The sequence below is a fragment of the Saccopteryx leptura genome, chromosome 4 (genome assembly GCF_036850995.1).
Source record: "Saccopteryx leptura isolate mSacLep1 chromosome 4, mSacLep1_pri_phased_curated, whole genome shotgun sequence".
Taxonomy (NCBI): Eukaryota; Metazoa; Chordata; class Mammalia; order Chiroptera; family Emballonuridae; genus Saccopteryx; species Saccopteryx leptura.
In genome coordinates this window covers 35,503,294-35,515,436 of record NC_089506.1, presented here as the reverse complement: position 1 = coordinate 35,515,436, position 12,143 = coordinate 35,503,294, and the positions used below count along the sequence as shown (strand labels likewise).

The window sequence follows — 12,143 nt, the reverse complement described above, 5'->3', positions numbered from 1 at the left end:
TTGGCAGCAGTTTGCATCCAGGAGGACTGAGGCAAAGATTATGGAAAAATTGAGAACCACTGCTTATGACTAGATACTGCAAAATAATCATTTAAATTGTCTACTGTTTTCGATGCCTGCTGATACTATTTTCTCTGTTTTTAAAACTTTATTTTCTCCCCAACCCCTTACCCTCCTCTCTTATGACAGCAATCAGCTTGTTCTCTGTATCTATGGGTCTGTTTCTGTTTTGTTTATTCATTTGTTTTTTCTTTTAGATTCCATTTATAAGTAAAATATGACATTTGCTTGTCTTTGTCTGACTCTCTTCATTTAACATCATACCCTCTGGGCCCTGACATATTGTTGCAAATGGCAATATATCTTCATGCATTCATCTACTGATGGATGCTAGGTTGCTTCTGTATCTTGAGCTATTGTAAACAATCCTGCAGTGATCATAGAAGTGCATATATCTTTTTGAATTAGGGTTTTGGTTTTCTTTGGATAATACCCAGAAGTAGAATTGCTGGGTGATAAGATAGTTCTATATTTAATTTTTTGAGGAAACTCCATACTGTTTTTCATAGTGGCTGCACCAATTTGCAATCTCACCAACAGTGCATGAGGATTCCCTTTTCTCCACATTCTCACCAGCACTTGTTGATTTATTTGGTAGCCATTCTGATCGGTATGAGGTGCTCTCTCATTTTGATTTTAATTTGCATTTCCCTGATGATTAGTGATGTTGAGCATCTTTTCATATGTCTGTTAGGGATTTGGATGTCCTCTGTTGAGAAGTGTCTATTCATGTCCTCTGCCCATTTTTAAATCGGATTGTTTGTTTTTGGTGTTAGGTTGTACAGTTCTGTAGGTTATTTTGGATATTAACCCCTTATCAGATGTATCATTTATGAATATATTCTCCAAATCAGTAGATTGTCTTTTCATTTTGTTGGTGTTTTCCTTCACTATTTGTGCAAAAACTATTTTTATGTAGTCCCATTTTGTTTTTCTTTTTGTTGCCCTTGCTCAAGACATATCCATAAACATATTACTAAGAGTGATGTCAAAGAGTTTATTGCCTGTTTGCTTTTAGGCCTTACATTTAAGGCCTTATATTTAATTCATTTTGAGTTTATTTTTGTATAAATATATGGTTTGATTTTATTTTTTTACATGTATCTGTCCATTTTTACTAAACCGCTTACTGAAGAGACCATCTTTACCCCATTGTATATTCTTGCCTCCTTTAATTGACCATATAAGTGAGGATTTAATTCTGGGCTCCCTATTCCATTGATCTGTTTTATGCTACTACCTGCTAATACCTTTTTGCAATGTATACGTTTAAAAAAATAAACTGCTTCTTGAACTGTATATATCATTGATCTTACAATAGTTTTTTTTTATTGAACGACAACTCACCTAGCTGAGATAGAAGATAAAAATAAGATTGATAGACCCAATACATGTAAAAAAATTATTGTATTAAGATGTTGACTGATTATATAGCATTCTAATAATAGTAGATATCTGTTTAACAGTTGAAATAATAGAGCAATTACCACCTTTTCTTTTTTAAATACAGCAACAGTATCAAAGTGCTCTATTTTGGGCAGATAAAGTAGCTTCACTCTCTCATGGTAAGTGACAAATTCTAATTTTTTTTTTCTGATTTCTGTCTTTAAAACATCTTTCTATTTTGCTTTGCACCTCTGACCATTGGTGTAATTTTTGCCTCCAGAGGAACCCCAGGACATCTACTGGTTGGCTCAGTGCCTTTACCTGACAGCACAGTATCACAGAGCAGCTCATGCGCTTCGGTCACGAAAGCTGGACAAAGTAAGCGATTGTATGAACTTTAAAGCTTTCCAAAGCTTTTTAAAACCATCATTAGATTGGTATTATAGGTGTATGTTTTATTGAAATCAAAATTATTTAAAAGGATTTGATTTTTCTATTCCTAATCTCAGTCGCCTTGTTTTCCCCTCCCATCTCTAGTCACCAAGTTTTGAAAATCCTATTCCCTAAATACTTCTGAAGTATGGGCATTCCTTTCTATCTCATTACCGCTCATATGTGTTGGGCCTTTCATTTGTTTGTTTTGTTGTTTTTGTCTCTTTTCTCCAGTAACATCTTTCCCGCTTCCCACCTTCCCTGTCTCCTTCATCATTTAAACTATCCCAGGGGTGGTCTTCCTGAAATACAGATCTGCTTATGTCACTCACAGTATCACTCAGGGACTTCCAGTTTCCTACAGGATAAAATCAGACGCTTTAATAGACTCCCAGGGTCCTTTATGACTTCTTGCCAGTCTGCTTCCCACCTCCCATCACCATCGGGACATGTGACACATACTCAAGGCATGCTGACTACTTGTACTTCCTTAGACTTGTGGCAGTTACTCAGACTCCGTGCCTGCAGTGCTGACCAACTCCTCACTTAGCCTCTCCCCCGCAGATGTTTCCTTCAGGGGCTAGTACTTTACGGCCTTCTTTTATAGTTTGTGAAAGAAACTCTGTGCCCCCCGCAGGTCCTCACTCCTAGAGGCTGGTCCTCACTCCTTTATGAGTCCTCATTGCCTAGTAAACAGTAGGTTTGTGATGACTATGGGTTGAAAAGACTGGCTTTTATTTTCTCTGCAAGAGGAAAAGGAGATCCTGGCTGGTTGGCTTAGTGAAGAGAACATTGGCCTGATGTGCGGATGTCCCGGGTTTGATTCCCAGTCAGGGCACACGTGAGAAGCGACCCTCTGCTTCTCTCCCCCTCACACTCCTTCTTCCCCTCCCACAGCCAGTGGCTCAGTCAGTCCAAGGGCATCAGCCACAGGAGCTACTCACACTCCTTCTTCCCCTCCCACAGCCAGTGGCTCAGTCAGTCCAAGGGCATCAGCCACAGGAGCTAAAAAGAGCTCAATTGATTCAAACACTGGCCCCAGGTGGGTTGCTGGGTGGATCCTGGTTGGGGCACATGCAGGAGTCTGTCTTACTATCTCCCCTCCTCTCACATAAAAAAAAAAAGGAGTAGAAGGAGTAGTTCTGAAAATAGCTTTCTTTATTTCATCTTCATAGTTTTCTTTTAGCGTGAAGATGCATATTTATCTTGACCACTATTTTAACAGATTAATTTATTTCCTAGCTGTATGAATCATGCCGCTACCTTGCAGCTAGATGCCATGTAAGTATGCTCTCAGTTTCCGTTTTATTTGACAAAAGTGTAATTATGTGAATGTTGTACATTCCTCACATATATGTGAGAATTCTTATGATAGAGTTTGGCAAATTAATATTTTTTGAGGAAATGATTTTTTCTTTAATATTTGTTTGCTATAAAATATTGATTCTCCAATTACATGTATGAAGAAATTTCTACTTTAGACATTTTAAATGTAAGCAATGAGTGGGATAACACCCTTTTAAAGTCTGTAGTATTTGTGTCTCTATCTAATGTTTGAAAGCATGACTGATGAGCAGTATTTCTGTTTTCTACCTAGTATGCTGCGAAAGAGTATCAGCAGGCGCTCGATATTCTTGATATGGAGGAGCCAATCAACAAACGATTATTTGAGAAGTACTTAAAGGAGGAAAGTAGCTTGAAAGACCCCTCCAACGACTGGGAGATGTCCCAGTCCTCGGTAAGTAGGACTGTAATAAGCATGCTTCAGTACCATCAATAAGAATTACCAGCACAACATGGCAAGCATCAATCATTATCTTTTACTTGAGTACAAACCATGTTAAAAAATTAAGTTCTTTAATTTGAGCACCAAACCCCAAGAAGATTCCAGACATTTCTGAGCCATCAGTTGGAAGCTGTAATTATGTTCTCACATGCATGGATCTGAAATAGGCTAACTTGAGATCTTCCTTCTCATACTTCATGCCTTATAACCTAACCCTTACTGTGTTTAAGCACCGTTTGTTCCTTCCCCCCAAAACTTTAATTACCTTAGATTGTTTCTTTCCAGGGAGTGGTTTGGTGTTACTGTTTATGAAAGTGTAGAGTTGTTTGGCTTTTGATATATTCACAGAGTTGTCCCCCCCTCCCCACAGTCAATTTTAGAACACTGTCCTTACTCCAGAAAGAAACCCTGGACTGTTTAGTTGTAACCCATCAATTCCCCCATTTTTCCAGTTATTTTTTTTATTACATTTACTAAGGAACTTGGTTACTTTCACCTAAAAAACATAGGAATACTATGCATTTTTAGGTGTTTTTCTTTCTTGCTTTTTTTTTTTTCACTGTTTGTCTATTAATTTTTGTGCTAAGAAGTTCACATTCATTTTTCTGCTAAGAAATGCATTTATGAGGGAGCTTGGTGGTACTATTATTTTTGGACCTCTTATCCATTAACTTCCATGCTAAGAAATACATGATTTATTTGAAATGTATTATTATTTATTTTATAAAATAACTTTTTTTTTAACAACTCATTGGATACTGCATAGATCTAAGATTCTCTCATAAGGGGTTCCAGTATTTTGATTTCATGATGAATGGTCTTCATTCCTTTACCAATTTTAGCTTCCCTTCTATGGATCATCTTTAAGCTTAGTTATATGTTTCTTGAGATTTGGAGTCTGGAACACCAATCAGATTTCTATATTCTGTTGTTAATGAAAATAGTGAGGTCACTACTATGTTACCATCTTACCATGTGCTAGCTGTACAGAGAATATCACCTCTACTCCTCGCAGAGCCCTGTAATTTAGATGAGAAAAGGAAACTGAGGCCAAGAGAGCTTATATCACTTGTCCAAGGTCACTAGTAAGTGTCAGCAGGATTTGAACTCAGGTCTATCCAATTCCAGAAAGCCATGCTCCCAACCACCGTGCTGCATTGCTGCCAGTTTTCTATTATTTTTAAAGATCCTTTCATTGAGGTCTGTCAAACTGTATTCAGGTTTGATTAAATATATGTGTACTGTTTGCTGTCTCTAAATTATTACCCTACTTGAGACAGAACAAGTAATGAGAAAAGTAGCAGTGACATGTGCACTCTGAAGATTTGTTGGAGTAAGGAGAGCCTAGGGAAGATAGGTTAGAGAAGTTCTGTTTGCCCCCATGTTTCTATTTATACTATGACAGTGCGATTGACAATCCCCGTTAGATGTTAAAAAATGTCTCAGCTTTCAGATTACATAAAATTTTTTGATAAATCAATTTTGAAAGTATTGACTTAGTATGTAACTCATCATTTTTCCAACAGATAAAGAGTTCTATTTGTCTCTTACGAGGGAAAATCTACGATGCTCTAGATAACCGAACCCTAGCTACCTATAGCTATAAAGAAGCTTTGAAGCTTGATGTCTACTGTTTTGAAGCTTTTGATCTTTTGACGTCACACCACATGTTGACAGCCCAAGAAGGTTTGGAAACTCAGGTGTTTTTATGTTTCACACAATTGATATTCATTGTTTTTATTCCTCTGAAATCTGTAGAATCAAGAGCAGCCTATGTACAGATTTAGATTTAAGTGGACCTATTCTTTAATGTCTTCAAATATGAAGCTATTACAGAATACAATTTTGTGCAGTACCTGTTGCAGTCAGGATCTTTAGGGATTGTGTTGTAATGAGGCCATTATTTTAAGAAGTGATAAGAGGTAGTATAAATCAAGATTTCAATATCTGGTTATGTGACTTTCAGCCTGACTGCACTTTACATTCCCTAGGAGCTTTAAAAACTTCAGTGTGCAGGTCCCAACTCTAGACCAGTTGAATCAGAATCTCTGTTGGGGAGGCTCTGGTGTGGTTAAAAGCTCCCAGATGATCCTAAGTTACAATAGATTCTGAGAACCGTTGACCTAGAATATTGGCAGTGATATGAGATGGATAAACAAGAGAAACAAAATAAAGTGGGGATATTATATTAATGAGATTCAAATATAAATTAGCCTAGTGCAGCGGTTTTCAAACAGGATGATTTTGCCTCATCAGGGACATTGAACAATATCTGGAGACATTTTTGATTGACGTAACTTGGGAATAGGGAGGTTGGGAGGTTGCCACTGCTTTGCTAGTGAGTAGAGGCCAGATACTGCTATATATCCCGTGGTGCGTAGGACAGCCAACACAACAGAATTACCCGCACACAGTGCAGTAGTGCTGAGGCTGGGAAACGGGCCTGGTGTTCCATCAGTGTGGTGCCGACCAGGATCACCTGAAGTCTTCATGGCATAGCCCTGCAGGTAGTTCTCACCACCTGGGCCTGGAAGCTCTCTAAGCTTTCTCTAGTACACTTGGATCTTGCTGTTTTCTTTTTTGAGTTTGAGTTCTTAGACAAGAATGATAGAAGAATATTTTTCATTGCTGATTCTTCCCCACATAAATATTGTAAGGACATTTTTTTTTTTAATTAATGTTTTTAAGAGAAAGAACTTCTTGAATCACTACCTCTTAGCAAGCTCTGTACTGAAGAACAGGAATTGCTACATTTTCTATTTGAGAACAAATTAAAAAAGGTAAGTAAAAATACATTTAGTATTTGTATTATGTGTCTTATTTTTTTCACTTAAGATATCCTCTATTCTTTTACTAAATTTTTAGAAATTAATTTTTATTAATTTAGCACATTTTCAAGAATAAATTTAGATTACTTAAAACATATGATATGATTCCTTAAAAAGCTTCCCAAAACAACTGTCTGCCTCCCAGGGATTCCTTATACTAGAAGATTGAAATGTGAAATAAATGGAATGGCACTGCATGAAGAGGATATTTTTCTTATGCGTCCTGAGTTTTTACTTTGTAAAATGCCTTCTACCATGAAGTTCTGTGGTAAAATTGCGAAGAGAATTAAACTCATTGAGAGGAGTCCTGATGAGTCTTGAAATTAAAAATATTTCCAGAGACTCACACTTGTCCTTATGTAAATCCTTGAAACATGGGTCAAGTTCTGCCTTTTGATTTAGTATAGCTCACTGAGTTTATGTTTACCTTCCTCTGTTTCAGTATAATAAACCAAGTGAAACTGTCATCCCCGAGTCTGTAGATGGTTTGCAAGAGAATCTGGATGTGGTAGTGTCTTTAGCTGAAAGACATTATTATAACTGTGATTTTAAAATGTGCTACAAGCTTACGTCTGTGTAAGTATATCTACTCATTTTTGTGTACCAACATAAGAGTTCCGTCCATTTCGCCTAAGAAATGCTTGTCACATGCTTTCTGAGTAATCTTGAACTAACTGATACTTACTTAAGTTGCCTTTACCATTCTGCAGAGTACCAAAGCAGGTGCTGTTTCAAAAGAGCATTTATAGACAAAGGTTTATACACATTTTTAGGGTTATTTCATTAACTCAGGAGTGTATAGGTCCCTCGTTTCAGTCTTTGACAAACTGCAAGTTTGAAAATGCCATTCTGGCACATAATTTTATAAAATCCTTTCTTTTTTCTGTTAGGGACTAATAAAATCTGGAGATACTCTAGGGGCTTGGTCAGGCTCACGGACTAGACGAGCCATCTTACCCCTCACCAGTTTTCCAGTGTACATAGCTCAAACTTGTCCTTTAGCTAAATTACGTATACTATTTAGTAGATTAAATAGAATCTTTAAGGTTGCTTAAATCCTTGAATTCACAGTAATTTTAATTGCTAAATACTTGGTTCTATTTTACATTTCACATTATTTTTGATCCTTCTTAATAATTGGACTACTTATTTTATGTCTCAATTCTGTTGATTTAAAGTAAATGTATGTGATGTTTATTTTTATTTCTTTCAAACAAGCCAGAATTTTCCTTTTCACTTATAACCTAATCATTGCCTTAATTGGACCGGCCTGAGATAATGGTATTAAGAAAGTAAAAGAAAAATATTATGACCCACAATATTGCACATAATGTTGTAATGATTACTTAAAATGGGTAATTATAATGGGTGCTGTTTCTGAGGTAGTAATGTGTTGCTTTAACTTTCAGAGTAATGGAAAAAGATCCTTTCCATGCAAATTGTTTACCTGTTCATATAGGGACGCTTGTGGAGCTAAATAAAGCAAATGGTAAGAAATTTTCTGTTAACTTGTCCAATTTTGCCTCACGAGTCCTGGGTAATTGAGATTGCAGAGAACATACAGGGTTCTACAGTCAGAGTAATAACTGGGAGAAGAGCTGCTTATCAAAGAGACCTGTGGTCTGTTCTGTTATCTCAATAGAACACTCTTTGTCCCTGGTCCCCCTTCCATGTCTCAAATGTAATTTGTGATTTAAGAGACGGTTTTGCTGTTTTCTTTTCTTTTTTTTTGGTAAAATCCTTAAGTAAAGTGATATGGCAAGAGTCAGTAACTTTTTAGAAGTTGGAAGGGGGAGGATTTTGTTGCTCATGTTTTCTTAACGTTTTAGAAACATTTAGTTGTGTTTGGACTGTATTTGCCCTTAAATCTTTTCTTCAAAAAGAAAAAAAGCCAGCCACCCCACTCCAAGTCCCTGCTGCTCAAAGTGGTGTCTGTGACCAATAGCATGTCTCCTGGCAGCTAGTTGGAGATGCAGACACTCCAGCTGCCCTGGTCTAATGAATTCAAGCCTGCATGTAGGAACCATTATAGTGACATGCCTAGGACTCACATTACTCAAGAGGAAATCATCTGGCTGATTTGATCAACTTGAGAGTTTGGTCCAAAAAGATTGGTTGTGGGTGATGGAGCTGGTCCATGGTATGCCCCTCAAATAGGAGAATGAGTTTCTAAGATAGGTGAGGTGCTTTGAAATAATCTCTTAAGGACCATGAAGTGCTTTATCATGTGCCATTCATCCGTTTTTCCAGTCACTCTGCACATACTCAGTGCCCACTCGGGGGTCAGGCACCAGCTAAGGAGTTGGGTGGAGGAGATACCATGAAACGGCCATGGTATCTGCCCCTGGAATTTCTATAGTTCATTGGGTAGATGAGTTTTGTATCTAGAAAGAAAGAAATGGATGAAATAATTGCTGTGAGAACAATATTTATGTGATTGTAGAGTTGTAACTAGGGGAAAGTCATATCTTAAAATTCATTTGATGTGAATAATTTTATTCTTTTTTTTCCCGTTTTTCCTTCTGTAGAACTTTTCTATCTTTCTCATAAGTTGGTGGATTTATATCCTAGCAACCCTGTAAGTAAATATAAACAATTCTCTTTTCTTACAGTGTTTCTTTCTTACTTAAACACAAAGAAAATGTTTAACTAGTATTTAGACAGCTTATATTTAAGTTAAAACAGATATGTTTTATTTTAAGGTGTTTGGAGCATAGTCTCTTGGTGTTTATGATTATTAGAAGCAGCATTAACTTTCTCAATTTATGAAAGTATTTTTTTAGTATTGAAACATAACTTAAAACAAAAATCTTTATTTTTTTCTGAGTATAGAAATTATATATCTTACTATTAAAAATACTTAACAGCCTGACCAGGCAGTGGCACAGTGGATAGAGCATCAGCCTGGGACGCAGAGGACCCAGGTTCAAAACCTTGAGGTTGCCGGCTTGAGCGCAGGCTCATCCAGCTTGAGCGCAGACTCACCAGCTTGAATGTGGGATCATAGACATGACCTCATGGTCGCTGGCTTGAAGCCCAAGGTCACTGGCTTGAACAAGATGTCACTGGATCAGCTGTAGGCCCCTGGTCAAGGCACATATGAGAAAATAATCATTGAACAACTAAGGTGCTGCAACGAAAAAGTGATGCTTCTCTCTCTCCCTTCCTGTCTGTCTGTCCCTATCTGTCCCTCTCTCTATCTCTGTCTCTTACTAAAAAAAAATAAGTAAATAAAAATACTTAACATATGGAAAAATAAAATAATGAAATTTAAAGTTGCCTGACCAGATGGTGGCACAGTAGAGGACCCAGGTTTGAAAACCTGAGGTTGCCAGCTTGAGCCCAAAGGTTACTGGCTTGAGCAAGGGGTCATTGACTTGGCTGGAGTCCCTGGTCAAGGCACATATGAGAAAGCAATCAATGAACAACTAAGGTGCTGCAACTATGAATTGATGCTTCTTATCTCTCTTCCTTCCTGTCTGTCTGACCCTGTCTGTCCCCCTCTCTCTCTCATTAAAAAAAAAAAAAGTCAAAGTCACACTCCCACCTCTCATAAGTAATATTAATAATTGCTTAGTAGCTTTCTCATATTGCATATATAAAGTAACTTACTAGATTGTGCACTGATTGAATCACTTATCTTCCAACTGCCATGAATCAGAATTAAGACCTAGAAATTAAAAATGGATCCGGACCTATGTTCTTAAAGACAAAAGTCAGGAATTGTTGTCTTCATCTCAGGCAAGAATCTGCACCCTAGACCAGTGTGAAAATAATTGATAAAGAAGTGAAACCAGGCCTGGCCTGTGGTGGCGCAGTGGATAAAGCGCCAACCTGGAACGCTGAGGTCGCCTGTTTGAAACCCTGGACTTGTCTGGTCAAGGCATATATGGGAGTTGATGCTTTCTGCTCCTTCCCCCTTTCTCTCCCTCTCTCTCCCTCCCTCTCTCTCTCTCTCTCATTCTCTCTCTTCTCTAAAATGAATTAAAAACAAAACGAGTGCCAGAGATGTCAGCTAGCAACATAGAACCTGGTAGAACCAACATCGAGCCAGGGAAAACTCACAGTGCAGGTGGTAGGCAGGACTTTGGCTGGTTTGAAGTCAGTGTTCAGGGGCCTCATCCTGTATTCATTCAGTGCTGTAGCGAAGGGATTGGAGGCATCTTGAGGAAGAGCTGTGCAGATTGGGTTCTCTTCATCTAGGACCCTTAGATAGCCTGTCTCAGTGAAGTTTCTACCTTGAAGCAGAATGTGGAATGAACACCTAGCCTACCCTCTGGCCTAATACTACATGTTAGATATATATTTTTTTTTTTTTTTTTTTTTTTTTTTCATTTTTCTGAAGCTGGAAACGGGGAGAGACAGTCAGACAGACTCCCGCATGCGCCCGACCGGGATCCACCCGGCACGCCCACCAGGGGGCGACGCTCTGCCCACCAGGGGGGGATGCTCTGCCCATCCTGGGCGTCGCCATATTGCGACCAGAGCCACTCTAGCGCCTGAGGCAGAGGCCAAGGAGCCATCCCCAGCGCCCGGGCCATCTTTGCTCCAATGGAGCCTTGGCTGCGGGAGGGGAAGAGAGAGACAGAGAGGAAAGCGCGGCGGAGGGGTGGAGAAGCAAATGGGCGCTTCTCCAGTGTGCCCTGGCCGGGAATCGAACCCGGGTCCTCCGCACGCTAGGCCGACGCTCTACCACTGAGCCAACCGGCCAGGGGCTACATGTTAGATATTTTAATTCCAAGTTCAGATCCTTGGTCATGGTAAACTTTGAACTTTGTAACTTTGTAGGTGTCTTGGTTTGCGGTGGGATGCTATTATCTCATGGTTGGCCATAAGAATGAACATGCCAGAAGATATCTCAGGTATGAGTTTTTTATCTTTCTCACTCTAGTGAACCTATAGTAAGAGGTTTCTTACTCATGTGCTTTAATGCAATATTTTTAAAGCAGTGTAAATATTTTTAAAGCAGTGTAAAAGAACAAAATGTTTTCTTTGGCAGATTCAGTTCAGTTGCATCAGTTATGAAACTTGCTCTTTCTAAGTTGTCATGAGGGAGATAAAAGTAATCAGTGGTGCTGACCTTGTTCTTGAGGAACATATATTTAAGCTTTTATTTATAAATGAGAACTGTGAAATAATAGAGAATGATATAAAGTGGTTTGAAAGATTCGGTTTTTCATTACAGAGATACTACTAACCATTTACTTTTAGGACTTTTGTTAATAGCTGTGAAATCACAAAACTTTACATAAGATTGGGATCACTAAATGTGTCATAAAACAGAATTCTTGACATAGTAAACTGGTTTATATGAGGACCTGCTGTGGTTTCAGTTTAAGGAACTCCATGCAGCCCAATCAAGATACTTAACCAGTATTATTCAGTTATTCAAGTACAGGAAAATGTCTATATGTGAAGAATTGATTACTAAAGATTTAAAATAAAATGATGCTTGTAATTTCCTTCATGTAAACAAAATAGATAATGGATCTAAGGGAAATATGTATACTTTGGACACAGACTTGAATTCTAATCCAAGTCCTGCCACTTACTAGCCATAATCCCTTGGGAAAGTTAATTTCTCTATTTAATTTTTTCTAAAATTTGGAATGATATAATACTAGTATCCCAGGATTGTTAGGAAAATTGAT

The 12,143-nt window shown here is 38.1% G+C and overlaps 1 protein-coding gene across 1 annotated transcript in view; it reads left to right on the top strand.

The window, feature by feature from the left end:
- Window positions 1-12,143, top strand: part of CDC16 (cell division cycle 16) — a 31,570-nt gene that overhangs the window by 1,044 nt on the left and 18,383 nt on the right. The window contains exons 2-11 of the mRNA XM_066380490.1: window positions 1,571-1,625; window positions 1,727-1,824; window positions 3,121-3,159; window positions 3,476-3,616; window positions 5,191-5,350; window positions 6,353-6,444; window positions 6,935-7,068; window positions 7,902-7,981; window positions 9,021-9,070; window positions 11,281-11,354. Coding sequence (XP_066236587.1) covers window positions 1,571-1,625; window positions 1,727-1,824; window positions 3,121-3,159; window positions 3,476-3,616; window positions 5,191-5,350; window positions 6,353-6,444; window positions 6,935-7,068; window positions 7,902-7,981; window positions 9,021-9,070; window positions 11,281-11,354 — 923 coding nt within the window. The remainder of the gene's footprint in view (window positions 1-1,570; window positions 1,626-1,726; window positions 1,825-3,120; window positions 3,160-3,475; window positions 3,617-5,190; window positions 5,351-6,352; window positions 6,445-6,934; window positions 7,069-7,901; window positions 7,982-9,020; window positions 9,071-11,280; window positions 11,355-12,143) is intronic.